The sequence below is a fragment of the Melospiza georgiana genome, chromosome 2 (genome assembly GCF_028018845.1).
Source record: "Melospiza georgiana isolate bMelGeo1 chromosome 2, bMelGeo1.pri, whole genome shotgun sequence".
Taxonomy (NCBI): domain Eukaryota; kingdom Metazoa; phylum Chordata; class Aves; order Passeriformes; family Passerellidae; genus Melospiza; species Melospiza georgiana.
In genome coordinates, this window is record NC_080431.1 from 57446570 (window position 1) to 57462698 (window position 16129).

At 39.6% G+C, this 16129-nt stretch overlaps 2 protein-coding genes across 12 annotated transcripts in view; one reads left to right on the plus strand and one right to left on the minus strand.

The window, feature by feature from the left end:
- Window positions 1-6664, plus strand: part of SUPT20H (SPT20 homolog, SAGA complex component) — a 29460-nt gene extending 22796 nt beyond the window's left edge. For 5 of the 11 annotated variants that reach the window (XM_058018958.1, XM_058018960.1, XM_058018954.1 and 2 more), the window contains 3 exons: window positions 975-1030; window positions 4543-4648; window positions 5177-6226. In XM_058018958.1, coding sequence (XP_057874941.1) covers window positions 975-1030; window positions 4543-4648; window positions 5177-5439 — 425 coding nt within the window. In that variant the 3' untranslated portion in view covers window positions 5440-6226. Of the gene's footprint in view, window positions 1-974; window positions 1031-2322; window positions 2437-4542; window positions 4649-5176 lie in introns of those variants that run through there. The other 6 variants (XM_058018956.1, XM_058018959.1, XM_058018952.1 and 3 more) reach the window with 5 other exon arrangements.
- EXOSC8 (exosome component 8) lies at window positions 6593-15989 on the minus strand. The gene is made up of 11 exons (XM_058018962.1): window positions 15932-15989; window positions 14307-14343; window positions 13214-13277; window positions 12590-12663; window positions 11992-12037; window positions 10888-10993; window positions 10756-10801; window positions 10392-10488; window positions 9216-9336; window positions 7216-7322; window positions 6593-6805 (listed from the first exon to the last, which is right to left on the minus strand). Exons 1-11 carry the CDS (start codon window positions 15946-15948, stop codon window positions 6690-6692), a joined length of 831 nt encoding a protein of 276 aa, XP_057874945.1. The 5' UTR covers window positions 15949-15989; the 3' UTR covers window positions 6593-6689.
- Between the last annotated feature and the right edge of the window lie 140 nt (window positions 15990-16129).

A 16129-nucleotide genomic window follows, 5' to 3' on the forward strand; every position in this document is an offset into this window, starting at 1 on the left:
CTAATTGGTTTTTGAACCCATGTATATTTTCGGAATCTCTACAGCATCTTGTGACAGTGATTTTTATAAATGTAAAGTGTGTGGAGAGGTTCTTTTCTTTTGTGTGCTCTGTAGTTTGTATTTGGATGATTTGGATATGTTTGTGACCTCCTGTAACTTCACATGTCCTTTCTTGCTGTATAGACGCGAAGATAGTTACAATTTTGTACTTGGTCATTTGTCTTTTTTTAAATCAGTGTTACCGAGTTTTGGACCATTTCTTCAGTTCATGAGGATTGCTTTTAGTCTACTTCTGTCCTTTCAAGCACTATCAGCTTCTACCAGTTAGGTGTCACATTTTTGTACATGCTGTGCTGTCACCCACACACAACAGATGCAGGTAATGAGCTGAGTGAGCTAGGTCTGTGCAAGACCTCCAGGGCTTCTGTTTGAGAGCTGCTGTCTTACTGGAGTGTCGCTCAGATTTGGGGTGGGATTATTTTCTGTTAAAGATTGGTAAGAGTGTATTACTTCATTGAGCCCTTGGACTTTTTTAGATTTACTGTACAAACAGTAAAGCTTTTTAAAGGCAGAAGAAGGATCACTGAAAAATAACTGCTGTGGTGTTCTCCACAATCACCTTTGTGTAAATGCACCAACAGGTTATAGGTCACAGGGTATAATGTTAATGTAGAGATACAGGTTTCTTTCCATTTAGTCAGCTCTTGTGCACTTTGAGTCTGAATAACTATGAGCTGCATTATGGAAAATGCAGCATTGTGTTAAGTTTACACCTTATTTACACTTGCCAGTATTACATTTTTTATTATACCTGTATTATTATACACTGAGTATTAAGTTTACACTCAATTTACACTTGCCAGTTTTTCAACTTCCAGATGTTTAGAAATAGTCCCAGTGGAAAGGTGTACTGCAAAACACAAATAGAACTGAGTAAAGACTCACTACTAATAAAAAGATGTTTTCTTTAACAGGCAGCCCATTTGGTTTGAAAAATACATCAAATCTTCGGCCCTTAAATCTTCTACAGGTAATTTATATACTTGGACACAATAATAATGATAATTTCTTATCTTTCTGTAGAGACCTGCTTAGTGCTGCTTACTGCACTGCCCCACACAGATCTTTGGAGCCAGTTGGTCAGACCATTTACTGCAAATCTTAATTGCTTATTTTAAAAGGCTTAGAATAAGAGAAAAAAAACATCTCCATAGACATACAAGGTGGAAGTTATATTCCCAGCTCAGAAAAAAGCAGATAATTCTCAGTAACAATATAAAGATGCTGACATCTGAATTCAAAAGATTAACCCTAAAATACAATCTTTCAGGATTTGCCTAAGGTTTCATTGCAGATCACAGACTAAAGTTACAATTATATTGTACAAAACAGTGTAGTAGAATCACTCAGAGGTTACACATAGAATGCCTAAAAGCCAAGCTCAGCATGCACAGGTAGGTGCAGTAATAGGTTTCAAGAGGTTTTAGAAATGCAAGTTCATGTAAGATAGGGAGTTTGGAAGGTCTGTAAATGCTTTATTTGCACTAAGCATACATACAAATACAAACATGAGCAGATACTTGTTATATCAGAGTTGAATTTAAAAGCAGAGCAGGGGTTGTTTGTGGAACTGGGCGGAGTTCCCAGACCTTGCAGTCAGCTGCCAGATGCAGGTGCAGAATTGCAGCTTCAGTGTTCCATATGCATTGCACCACGCTTCAAAAAATGACTACCAGCTTTGCTACTTCCTCTTCCCACTCCTGTACACTCCAGAAAGATGGAAAAGGGCAGGCACAGGAGGCAGTTATGTCAGAGTGGAGCTCTTCTATAGAATTAAATGCTTGTATTTGAATGATTCCATGAAGGACATTCTTTCAAGCTAGCTCTGCCACTCATATAAACCAAGAACAATTCAGCTGAAATAAGTGCAATTAAAGCTGGGGTAAGGGAGAGGAATCAAGGCCATTTCACTATCTATTAAAATTCAGTGGAATATTCTGAAAGTGGAAATTATATACAGTGCTGTTGAAGACTGGCATTTATTTTTCCAGTATCAGTACAGTATCTGCCATTTCAATTAAAATAATTAAAATATATTTTCCTATGGAAATACCTTTCTGTCAGTTCATTCAAGTTTGTTTTCAGAGCATGAGCCTTTTCCAGAAACAGCAACAATTGTAAATTGATTGACTTTAAAGGCATTACAAAACAAAAAATCAAGCCTCTGGGAAGTACACCACTGTCAATACAATCTTCATCCTAGAACAGTAGGAAACTCAGCAGTTTGATTGAATTATGCCTTTTGTTTTTAATCTTCAACAGCTTCCAGGTGGTTCATTTATTTTTAACCCACTCCAGCAGCAGCTGTCACAGTTTTCTCCAAAGCAGCAATCTCAGCAGCCTACAACCTGTAGTCCTCAGCAGCAGGGAGAACAGGTGTGTGCTAACAGCCCTCAGTCTGGGGTGCATGGATGAAACAGTTCCGCCTATTCTCCCCATCTCCACAAGTAAATGAGCCATAACCCCATGGATCTGAAGCAGAGGGGAAGGAAACTCTTCCTCCTAAACTTTCTCAAACAGCAAAGAGTGCAGTGGCTCTGTTGCTATGGCTGGAGCTGGGTTATACTTCTTTATTTGTATCCTGTATAGAAAAGCTATAACAACTGCTGAGCATTGTCTAACTCTGTCATGAAGAGAGCCAGCCCCATTGTATGAGTGGTGTAAAATCAGCTTAGTGCTTTGTTTATCATAACTAACAGATAGATGAACAGAGAAAGAATGCAGTCAGCATTATAACAGAGAAACAAACGCTTGTTACTGACACTGCTGTGAGCTGGCTTACAAACCTCACTGCTGTAGTTCAGCAGAATTTTCTTTGCACCAAAGGAAATACAAGTTGTCTTTAAAGCTGTAGTCTTAAGAGATTTGCTCTGCTGCTGCCTGTAATAAGTGTTAAAGGCTTTAATCACTGAGGAAATCTGAAGTCTTGATAGACACCAATCCATCTTGAAATGACAAATTTTGAGTGGTCAGTTGCACCTTAAAAATCCTAAGGTACAAGTACCAGGTTAGTACTTAAAAATCCTAACCAACATTGATGCAGCAGCATGAGAAAACTAGCTGCTCTGCTTTTGAGTTCTCAGACACACAAGCCTTCTGCTTAACCAAATACTCTCTACTGGGTACTCAAGTTTGTCATAATTTTACTTGTGATACTGTAGACTGTTCATAAATAAGATGCCTCTCTGATTTTTTTTATGGTATATAGTCTCCTGAGCCACAGGCCTTGTTCTGGATTGTGGGAAGGTTTAATGGGAAACTTCGCAATTTGTTCACAGCATCCGAATCTCTGAATGTCAGCTAGTCGTTGAACTACTAAAAAAAAAAAAGTAATGTGACCTTGTACTGTTGGGTTTTATTTTCTAGATATTGAACATCAAGGGCATTTATAAAAAGGCTGATGTAAGCATAGTTCTTGTGGCAGGAAGTTCGGGAGAAAATCAATCTCTGCATCGGTTAAACTGCTCTAAGGAACTTCTCTCATACCTTGCATTATAGAGGAGGGGGTTGTTGGCTAAAATGAGATACTATGAACGCTAGATTCCTTAGCTTTGGTACGGATAGGAATGTTATGTGCTCACAGTGCTTAGTGAAAAAACTTAGGCCCAAAAACAACAACAATTTTCTGTGCTACTAATATAATATAAACATGCATTTTCTGTCATACTTAGGGATTCTCCCCACATGGTGTTTCTATGACTCCTAGTCATCATGGAGGTGATGATGTCTCAACATGCAATCTTTTGGTCTGGTTTTCCTAGATCTTAGTAGCATTATAATGTAATGCCAAAGAAGCATTGCAACTCCTGGACTGAACCATCTTTTTTCTGACTCATAAGCCATGCATATAATGAATTGTGCATATAATACTTTATTTTCCTTTGTTATAAGTCATTGCGTAATTTAAGTTCTAAAAGAGGTCATAATTCAGCACCCTTTGACTTCAGGAGACATTGGTCAGACTCCATTAATTTGGCTTAAGTGATTACTGTGAAAACTACTGTGTTCTGATAATGTGATTTTAAAAGCAGGGTCTGTATTTTTATGAAATTAAGATGTGTAGCACAATATGAACATGGGAATGCATCAGCCTTTGCACACTTTGATGGATTAGGACCTTTACACATGGGTATTTCAGGGGCCCCTGAAGACTTTGGGGCTGGGAGTGGGACAGGAAATTGTAAGATTACTACCATGAAGTGTAGTCTCTGCTAGACTGCAGAGAAATTGAAAACTATGTGGACTTCTGCTGAGTAACAGGAGCACTACCATTTCTGCCAAAACAAAGCTGTTCTGGGGTGTTCAGTATCTGTTTGTTCTGCTATTACTGACTACACTAGCCTGCATCTGGCACACACTGGATGAAGTAGCATTAAATGTTTTTAAATGGCACTTCAGAAGTTTGCCTTCACACTGGCTTTATTTGCTTATTCATTGATATGAAAGTTTGGTAATAAGGATCAAGCTTTTCATTTTTGCTAGGGGTCTGACCAAGGTCCATCCAATCAAGATCAGGCATTATCTGCCCAACAAGCTGCTGTAATTAACCTGACTGGAGTAGGGAATTTTATGCAACCTCAAGCCACAGGTATGTGCTTGCTGAGCCTCCTTTTCTAGCGAAGTGTTTATGTTGATAAATTCACACTGAAATGAAGTTTGGTCTTAAGGAAGTCTTACGTTAGATCACAGTGATTTACTGTTTGTTATCAGGACATGAATTCTATGAGAAATACTCAACTTCTAAAGCATGCACTTCTCTGCTTTGTTTGGCAGTTAAGTGCCATCAATTGATAGTATCACATGAAAGCAAGTTACACTTAAGACAAAATGAAAATGCAGCGAACTTCATGCCAGACTTCATTAAGGAATGTTTCTTTAACTCTGTGCTTAACATCCAGTGTGAGAAACCTTTGTGTCTCCACAAGCACTTCATAATCTAATTAACTAACAGAGTATGTATATCATGTATACTTTATTCTGCACTGTTCCAAATCTGACTCTGAAACTAATTCAATTGATCCCCCTTTCCTGTTACACTGTATTCCTATGTCTTCCTCCCCTGACCAACTCAATCTGACCTCTTTGACCTGCCTGCTTTCCCCTTCTCCTTTCTCAGTGTTGTCTCAGCTTGGCTCTGCTGTGAACAGACCTGGGCAAAGCCTTCCTCAGCAGAGACTCCAGCTCTCTTCTGCCTTGCAACAGCAACAACAACAAGCCTTGCAGCAGCAGCAGCAACAGATACAAGTAATCCAGCAACTTCACTCTGACTGTGTTAAAAAAAAAATCAAATTAAAAATACAATTCTTGGCTCCAAAATCCAAAATATTACCCTCTTGGGCTCTCTTTTTAATTAATGCAGTTATGGTCTCGCAAATTTAAAGAAAAACAAACAACAAAAACCAACATGTATTTGGCAAGCTATCATGCAAGACCTGAAATCTGTGGTTCTCTCAACTTGGAGCACTGAATTTATTTTTATTCGTTTAAGCCCTCCACCTTCCTGATTTGCAAACATTCAAGGGGTGCTTGTGGCACATATCTAAATACTATACCAGGTGCCAATAGATTTCAAAATGGCATGGATGTAAGCACCTGGAAGTTCAAATGTAGCCCTGCTACAGTCAGTACATGAAAGCAAGAGCTTTGCAAAGCTCCTTTACCATTCAGATGCTTCATGAAAACATTTTAGCATTTTTTAGCACACAGTCGCATGTTTGTAATATATACAGAAAATTCATACAATGCATACACTGAGAAGCTATCACATTAAAAAGGTACTGTGTAACCCAAACACTCAGTGAAGTTGCTGAGTTACTGCAGTTACTGCAATGAAGAGCAAGGGCAAAGAAACAAAGCTGTGCACATTCACATGTAAAATGTTAGCTTGTGCCCTCAGCAGGCTTCTGTGCCACTGGTGCTGCTTGACTGTACCCAACTGCCCCAGTACATGGTGTGTTCCTTTTGTCAACCTGGTGCTTCTTTATTTTTTCTTTCTCTCTCCCTCTTCATTCTTCCTGATGTGAAAGCTTTATAGTCAACACTAACAAGCTTTTTCTCCCTTCTCCTCCATGGCAGCAGTTGCGATTCTTGCAGCATCAAATGGCTATGGCAGCGGCAGCAGCACAAGCAGCTCACCTGCATCATCAACATTCAGGCAGCCACTCAAAAAGTAAAAGGAAAAGAGGCACATCAGCCCCTCCAAAATCATGAGACTTGCCTCCCCCCACAAAAAAATTGATTGGAAGGGGATTTTTTTTTTCAGATTGTTAAGGAAAAGGCTTAAAATAAAATTAGTGTTTTATATTACTGGTGGGAAAATGAACTTTTGACATTACACTAAAAGAAACGAACTGATTTTGGAAGCCAACCCTACAGAACTTAGAAATTTAATCTATAAAGTGGCTAGGATCTGGTTTCCTCTAGTCACTTAATTTTTTAACAGAATGTTTTACCTTGTATTTTTTACCAGTCAACAACATTGTACATAAAATGAGGGTGAAAAACATTTTAGAAAAGATGAACTTTGTAAATGTAGTATTGATATTTGTTTATTTAGTATAAAAGGTTTGTGAACACTGTAACAAATACAATTTTTACAAATCCATTTTTGAAAAGAGCTCTCTTTTTGTTCACTTGGGTGTTATACTTTTTATTACTTTGTCTATGAGCTTCTTTACTTCTTTGTGTCTTGTAATTGCTCTGGTGATACAGTCCTGAAGCTTGGCTCCTGTAAGAGGACTTCCACCTAAACATTGAAGGGAACAATTTGATTTTCTATTTAAACTTCAGTTATGTGTATCTAACTGTGCTTTCCAAATGCAAGTATTAATACATTAATTACCATTACCAGCACCTTTCACTGAGGAGCATACAGCTTTCTCAGCCCTAGCTTCAGGCAAAGATAATGAAAACAAACAAGAGGTGTAACAGGAGACATGCCCACAATTAGTCCTCTCCTGTGACTGCTTCTTGAACTTTAGTCATGCCACCCACCATCTTAAAACTCTTTTCAAGAGCAGGTAATTTAATGACTATTCAGGCAGACACTGTTACCATAAAGCACCTGCATCTCACAAAGCCAAGCAGGTACAGAATCTTTTCTTGACCTAACATCATCGTCTCTCATAGGCTTCTTTGTAGTAAATTTAGAAGTACCTGGTTTATGGACAGAACACAGTCTGCCTTCTTCATCAGTTACAATGGTTACTGTTCCAGTTGCTAAATCTTCTTCTTCAGCAGTTGGATCAACAATGAGTAATGTGCTTGTGAAAGAAATGCATGCACATATGTTGGTATACATTGCTCCATTAATGTTATAGCAAAATACCATTTTTACTGTATTCTTACCACATACTTGTAGATGGATTTAGTGCTCAAGCTTATCTGTTTTCCTACCAAAATGCACCAATTTTAAAAGAAAGAAAAAAACAAAAAGCCAAAAAATGTGGGAGAGTCCACATAATCATATGTTTGTGACTGTGGAAAATAGGCATATAAGCGGTTTCATAAACCTGTGACATTGCAGGAAAATGCCACTGAATTGCTATTTTCAGTATGTAATATGAAAGACTGCAGTTGTTATTTTGTAGTTATGCTGAAGACTGGCATTGGTTTTGGGTGTAGGCTGCACTAATTTCTACCAGACACCTTAAAGCAAAACTGATTTCCACTGGCAAGTTCACCAAAGTGGTTCTCAATTTGTTGTCAGTGAACTGTTAACATCACTCAGACTGGGAATAGTTCAAAACCAGATTCATTGGGTTACTTAAGACAGTTTATTTTGGCTTTCATGCTGTCACATGAGCAGTTCAGTGCATGGCTGTTGTTGATGTACAGGTTGCTGCCACAGGAGCAGCCCTCCAGCAGTGCTCCTCAGCCATGGCCACACTAACCAGCAACCTACCACTTCCATTACCATTCAGTTTATTCAAGGAGGCCTTTTATGCAGAAGAAAACTGCCTCTGGAAGCCAGAGTATGTAAAGCATTTTATTGAAAGAGCTATTAACCAGAATTAAAAAAAAATAAATAAAACCAACACAAACCACACAACACAGACAGACACCCCTTCAGTACTTAGTTTTAGAAGCTAAAAGGAGACTTCAGTAACTTGTTTGATGCAACAGTTGGTTTCAGGGAAGTAGACAAAGCCCAACAGACACTCACAGAAAGCCTTCTTCCCCAGGCAGCTTTTTGGTCTGTGTGTAAATAATACCTTACTGACAGCTGTCTGCCTAGTATGTTACTTAGTGTACATCCAACTTCAGACCCAGCAGAAATGGTACTAAAGCAATTAACAGAGGCATTCTAAAGAACCAGTAATGTCCTGCTCTGATGCATTGGTAATCACTTGGTCAACAATTGACATTAATGCTCTCCCTACATCATTTGTTATTTGGATGAAAGGCCCCTACTAATAATTTCTGTAAATACACATTAATGTGCCATAACCCCCCATGATCTCCAAACAGACCTAAATCTTGAATAGCAGAGTGATCACTATCCTGTCACTTTCTAATTTGCAAATGGATGTCACCAGAAATGACTGCATTTCTTATACATAGCAGCAGGGCACATTCTTAACATTCTTGACATAAGGAAGACCCAGTAGACAATTTCAGATGAGGAGTCAAGTTACCAGATGTGATTACTTTGAATTCTCATAATCAGATTCTCTTCCTACATGAACAATGACTTAAGCATGCTGGCTACACTTCACCTTGAGTAATTATATTTTCAGTTATCCAGGGGTTCTATTGTTTTAACTGGACTGTTAATTCCTCCCTCCTTTGTTGACTACATCCTTGGAATAAGCTGTTCAAACACTGCCATCTTTTCTATCAGTTACTTACACAGGCTTCTGAAACATTAATTGCACTGGTAACGTTTTCATCTTTAAAAACCTCAAACAGTACCCATCCATGTACTTTTACGCTTATTTTTACTGCACTTTGTCTTGTGAACTCCTTACATCACAGAACTAGAGGCCCCTTCAATGAGAGAGGCTGTGGATTTAAGACAGGTGGAGCAGCATTGCCTGAGGCTCCACTCTGGTCCCTGGCAGAAGTGCACAAACATCATCGGTGGCATCTTCCATCTTTCATTTGTTTTACAAACACTGTTGTTTCCATAAAGTACAAAACAGTTTGGAACTTACTCATCAAATACAGCAAATGATGTGGCAACCGGATGCTTTCTGATAATCAAAGGATTCTTCTGTTTTAAATTAACTTCTGATAAACCAGTTTCTTCGTTTATCGTAACCAATGGCAATTGCACTGAAGAGATGAAAAAATTACAATGGTCTAATATTAAACAGGCCTAGAAATGTTAACAACTACTGAAATATTTAAGCTGTTCTCTTAACCCGCTGCGAATCAATCAGAATAGGTTTTCCTACATTAATTATACTCTCTACAAAAAAAATCATTCTTCAATTCAAGGACAGTATTTAGCTTAGAATGACCTTTTCAAGGAAGTGTTTGATTTTTGTATTGAGGGTAACAGAACCTTTTCTCCTTACACAGAAATATTTTCTACTTCCAAAATACCACACAATTAAAATACTTTAGACTCTAGTACTTTAGATTCTAATACTGTAGAATATTTAACCAAAAGTGTTTTTTCCCCCAAGTTTACTGGGCATATAAAAAGTAGTAATGTAGTCTCATGTCGTGAATTATAATTATCTGTAGAAACAGTGCAACCTGACCTTCAGCTAACTCTTGCCTCTTGCTGTGACAACCCATACATTGCTAGTGACAAGGACAAGAGCCAAGTAGCTAGGGGAATTCCAAGGCTGGCAATTCACAGTTAGAAAGGGAGGCCTTGCCATAAGCTTCCCTTTAAACTGCTCCTTCATGCATTTATAAGCCACACACCTGCAAACAGTCAGGCCACACATTTTTTTACAAACTATAATTCATTAAGCTAGGAAAGGAATATTCTGTTGTGACAAAGTACTTCTGTAAGCAAAGCCTCCAACAGCTCTTCCTGCCTACGCAAAATACATTATCAAAGTAATACCCTGATGCAGATGTTAAATTCATTCATGGTCACTGCTGAAAGACTCATGTATCTGACACCAGAGAACACATGGCAGAACAGCAGTTAGTCCTTTAAGAAAGCAATAATAAGTGTACAAAAAAGATCCTATTTTTCAGGTGTTACACAGCTATGGCATCCCACCATCACTTCCACCTTGTATTTGCATTCAAATGACAGGAAACAAACAGTCCCATGAACTGGTTACCCACTTAGCAGGGTCCAAAACGAATGCATTTCTCCAAGCAACACTTACCAGAATGTCTCTCTTGTTCTAAATAAGACTTACCATTTTTTAATGCTGCCAACAAAGCAAAGACACTGGCATCCAGAAGGTTTCCATCATAGTCCAGACATATGATATCACAGTATAACACCCACGCAAGCTATCAAAAAAGGTTTGCAGATGTGAGATACTCCATCAGCTAAGTAAGTGGTCTAATATGTAAGAAAATTCTGGCCACACTACATACATAGGTACTTATTTCTATCATTTGATTTTTGCACTTAGGAAGTAAACTAAGCTATGAAGACTGAAAAGCAAAACCAACACTAAAAACCCCTATAACCTCAAATACCTTCTGTATTTGTACTTGTGTACAGGTCCTGTGATCTTGTTACTATCTAACTCTTCATTCTGAGACAGAACTTACCTTGCCATTGGCAATACACAGATCTTCTTTCACCATCATCTGTGAACTAAAATAAAATGAGAGTAAGCAAGGCAATGAAAGGGCACCAAGACAGATTTGGTTGTATTTTAACAGCACTAAGATGGTTCTTACTTTTCAATCACATCTGCGATGAACTGACTTGCTGCTTGAGCCTCTTCACCAGGTGGTCCAGAGCGAAACCTCTCTGCACAGAGGGATGGCAGCTCCACATTTGGAACTAGGTGGCAAGAATCATTAGTCATAAACCAAAGAAAACAGGCAATGGGTAATCAAAAATAAAAAAATAAATAACAAATGCTATTAATACTATTTTATGTACTTCAAATGAAAGGCAAGACCAAGATTTTTCAATCAGGCCTTCCTAATTCTCCCCTCAAAAATAAAGTTATGCATGAGTTTGTATTAAAGAACTTGTAGAACTTGTACTCTCTGTACTCAGGAACTATATATTCCATGGAAAAGCACATACTCCTAGCTATCACTGTCTGTTTATAATCCTTCTCTACCATGACCCACACAAACACTTCTTTAAGTATTAAGCACTTTTCAGCAGATCAAGAAACAGCAGCATTTCCATTCCACTGCCTGACTTTGCTGGTATGCTGTCTGCTTTCCATCAACTATTAAAACCCGAGGCTTTGGACTTGAAGCAAAAACATGCATAAACATTCATGAAAAAACCTAAGGATAGTCAAGCTTACTGAAAACAACATACTTGGGAGATGCCTTAGAAAAAGGGGACTTTGTCTCTCAATTCCACAGAATTATTTTATTTCCAAAGAAACTCCAAACAGGAGTGAGGAGGTACCACTGGGACTTACAGTTCTCTGAGAAATAAACAGTTTTTATTTCACAGTTTTTAACAGTTACATTTTTTGCCTACTGGGACTTTGAAACAGAAGTTAACATGCCTTTGCACAACCATGCATGCCACTGTCTTTTATAGAGTACCTTCTCCCTCTTAATATACACAATGATGCAGGTTTCCTTCCATGCCCAGCCTGGAAACTGCAACAAAAAGGTAGCTGTATACAGAAAACTCACAAGCAAAACAAAGGGAATTCTAGATGCCTAGATGTCAATTTGGAAATTAATTTGGAGAGTTGTAATAAAATTTGATCCAAATGAATTCTTTTAAGAAATCTACAGAACACAATTTCCACAACCTTTTAGCCAAAGTAATACAAAACCTCAGATCCATACTGAAACACTTACCAATATATCCCTTATTAGCAGAATCCACTGCAGGTGCAGCAAGTTCCTGTAGAAATACAAACGAGAAAAATGAAGAATTTTGTACAAAATATTTTTCAGTTGTTCTATATACAAATGTTTCTTTTCTTCCCAGTTATTATTACAATGAGATTTACAAAAGTCATTTTTAATCATTCCTTGTCTGTAAATTTCCTATGGAAGAACTCAGTACAGGGATGAACAGTCATTTGTCTTGTAGGTCATGGCAGGCCAGCAGTAGAGATGAGGCTACAAGGCATTCAATAGTCTAGCCAGCTCATTCCCAGTACACTTACTGATCCATGTTCAGGAACTTTTTTCAATTACAGAGCTTTTATCTAGAAATAACAAGGACTTTAGTTTTGTACATGATGGGCATCACAAAAATACATGTTCTCAGACTATACAGGTAGGATTATACAATTACATTATATATTAACTTTCAGGTCTGGAAGTAACTCAGGTGAAAGACTGTAATTGCATCTGACTGGCACATTATTGTAACTCCAAGGGCGATCAATTCTAAACACAAATGCACGAAATCAGCGAACAGATAAATAAAGATAAAAACCAACCATACCGCTTTTACTCCGCAAATCACTGTGGTATTTCCTAACTTCACCAGGGCAGAACCATCTGCAGTTGTAATTGAACCTGAAGAGAAAAGGTACTGTTCAATAAAATCTATTTTCCCTTCAAAGCGCGCTAAATAACATCCAACCTTCATGGAGTATTTACCTTCCATCCTTTTGTACTAAACACAGCCTAAGCAAAGTCTTGAATCCAGAGTGGGACAGAATCTCTGTATTAAACAGTCAATCATACAGAATGGTTGAGGTTCTCCAGCCTGCTGAGCCCCCTCTGCATGGCAGCAGAACCCTCTGGCATATCAGATAACACTCCCAGTTCAGTGTCATCTGCAAACTTGTGAGGGCACCTAAACTGTGCTGCACATACAGGAGCGGAACTGACTAATCACACTGAGCACATTAGCCCAGGAACAGGACTGAAAACAATGTTTGAGGATACCACTGTACCCCACATTCTCTTTCATGCTTGTTGAAACTGTAAAGAAAAATCCTTCCTCTTCCTGGTTTCCAAATACAAGAACCAAGAAAACCAATTAGCAAGTCATTCAGGTCACTGCTATAACCTGATATCAATAATACCTCCCCCATTATTATTATTCCACATAAGCACTTGCCTATGTTGACAGTGGTTGTCCGAAATTCACCTAACTCTCTTCCATCAGGCCGACAGTTCTCCTTCTAAAGAAAAATTACAAACTTCAAATTAGAAAACATACTTTATCAAATAGCACGGTAATATTTTTGCTACAGAGTTGCATAAAAAATATTAGTTCTCCCTAGCAAAAATGCTAGGGAAAACTCAGTCAGACTATAGCTGGCTTTTCATCAACTGATATGTAGTTTGTGGTTGTAGGCCTACAAAAGAAAACTCCTGATTTTTTAAAATTAATTTAAATTTATTTAGACACTATAACAATAGACTGATGTCTCAAGGGTAGGTACTACAGGAGACTAGATTCAGAACATCATCCAAGAATGAACACGCACTGGTAAACTTAAAATGAGAGTTTCTAACTGCCTGCATTGCTTAGTGGAGCTCTTAAAATTAGAGTGAACTAAAGAAAACAAAAGAAAAACCCTGCACCAAAAGAAAATGCAGCATTCAAATACCATCAGTACAACACATAACACTTATTTTAGAAACTGAAACAATATTCCATCATTTTAGATTACTCACCGCAGTTTCAAGCTTTTCAAAAGTAAACTCTTTTGGTTCAATTATGAGAACCAAAATTTGCAATAATACTGGATCCATTTCTAAGTCAATACAACTTCAGTAACAGCTGAACTAATTTAAGGTTCAGCTGTTCAGTGTTCTTCCCCCGCAGTTACAGTGTGCATGGTTAGCATCAGTAGTCGCTATTACTAATTTTTGTACCATCTAAAAGCCTGGTTTGACACCATTTTGTACTAGGCAAAAACCTGCATGACCATCTTGGTCAAATTTAACCTGAACTGCTTTCAAGACCAACAGAAGCATTCACCCATCAAGATGAACAGTATCAACACCATGGAAAGATGGAAAGAAAAGCATGTTCTGAAGAGCACAAAAGTTTTTCACCTGCTCAGACAGGTTTTTGGGTTGGGTTTTTTTTCAGTTTCTATTTCCATAGTTTCAGATTTCCATACAGACAAGTTAAAAGAGCAGAAGCAAGAAAGAAAAAATTCACTGCAAGGAACTTATACGGCATCTTATGTTTCACTTACCAAAAACCTCCTGTAATATTCCAATGGTTCCACAGTTCTAGAATAAATAGAAAGAGAAGTTCAAATGCAAGTTCCTGAGTAGGCAAGACACAGGGAAAAAAAATCTGGGAATCAAGATGCCTGACAAAACTGTTTTGCAATACAGTTACAGAACAATGAGGAAATTTTAAACTAATCTAAAAAAAAAAGATGTTTTCACAATGAACCTGCCTGCGCATACACTGAACAAAAACTGCTAGCTTTCATCTTTCAAGGAATGCAAAAAGGAAAATTTTACTACACTGTGTGAAATATCTGTTAGCTCAAGGACTGCAAACAAATGCAAAAATCTGTATAAAAATTTTTAATTATTCAGTTTTTCTTAGAATCGTTGAGAAAATGTACAACTACAAAATATGCTTCATGCAGTGCTTCAGATGAGAAATAATTGATGCTTATTATTAATCATACACTAGTAACAGTACCTGTGTATTAGTATTTTAAGCAGGGATCATTAAGGTAAAAAAAACGTTTTATAAAAACTGTTGCCAATATTTAAACAAAGCAGTCACAGTTTTGTTAAAATTGTGCTTCTGGGGCAGGGGTGGAAAAAAGATAAATGGAATACGCAAGTTTTCCAAATGCAAACTAACACACAGAGGTATCACCAACATAATGGCCAGCATGAATTGGCTCCTGCTGGCTCCACATGTGTTGGTCGGGTACCAATGGATTAGAAACCCAACACAAGGTCTGTTGTTTTACAGTTCATGTAACAGCACTTGCTAAACCTTGTTTGAAGCTTTTAAGCCACACAATAGAATCAAGGATGCTGGGACAGCCTACCCAGAGAAGCTGTGGATGCCCCATGCCTGAAAGTGTTCACAGCCAGGCTGGATGGGGCTCTGAGCAACCTGGTCTAGCAAAAGGTGTCCCTGCCCACGGCACAGGGATTGGGACTGGATCATCTGGGAAAATCCCCTCCGACCCAAACCATTTTCCTGTTCTAAAACGAGTAGTTATAAATGGGAAGTCATTGAATTCCCTACAATTTTAACTTCCTTATAATTCGGTCAGCTGTGTAAGGGGAGGTTTAGGTCAGAGAGCAGGAAAACGTTTGTCACCTAGAGGATTATTGGGCACTGGGGCTGGAACTTCCCCAGGGCAGAGGTCACAGCATCAAAACTGCCCGAGTCCAAGAAGTGCCTGGATAACGCCCTCAGGCACATGGTGACTCCTGGGGGTATCCTGCACAGGGCCAGGAACTGGACTCGCTGATCTCTAAGGATCCACCTCGGTATACTCTGCAATTCTGATACCAGGTAGCTCCGGGCCTCACTGAGCTCGGCTTTTTGCCGGGCGTTTTCCCGGCTGGCCAAACCCCGCTCGCTCAGTCTTTCCCGCACGCGTCGGGGGCTCCACAGCCCCGCAGCACCGACCCCATCCCTCCCAGACGCGCCGAGCCCGCCCCCGGCGTGCGGCCGGGGCAGTGACCGGATAAAGCCCTTAAGGGTCCCCGCCCGGCGGGAGGGGTGACCGGATCGAGCCCTCGAGGGTCCCCGCGCGGCCGGAGGGGCGCTGGGAGGCGCGGGCGGGACCCGCGGCGCAGCTCCGGCGGGACGGCGGCCCCCTGGCCCAGCACTTACTTGAACGCCGCCGCCATGGCGGTGCCGTCTCCGCCCCGGATGTGGCGCCCCCTGGCGGCCCGCCCTCCCGGCAGCCTCCGCGGGCGGACCGGCGGCAGCGGCGGCCACGGGGGTGGCGGCGCTGCCGGGTCCTGACCGCTGGGGGGCGCCGGCGGCTCCCAGCGGCCCCCGGCGGGCGGCGCGGCCGCTTCCGCGTCG

Excerpts from the sequence above, each read along its gene's own strand:
- EXOSC8 (XM_058018962.1), bottom strand. Across the intron at positions 10,994-11,991 it reads TGCTAATAAGGGATATATTG|TTCCAAATGTGGAGCTGCCA; the intron begins GTAAGTGTTTCA and ends CTTGCCACCTAG. Across the intron at positions 10,802-10,887 it reads ATCGCAGATGTGATTGAAAA|TTCACAGATGATGGTGAAAG; the intron begins GTAAGAACCATC and ends ATTTTATTTTAG.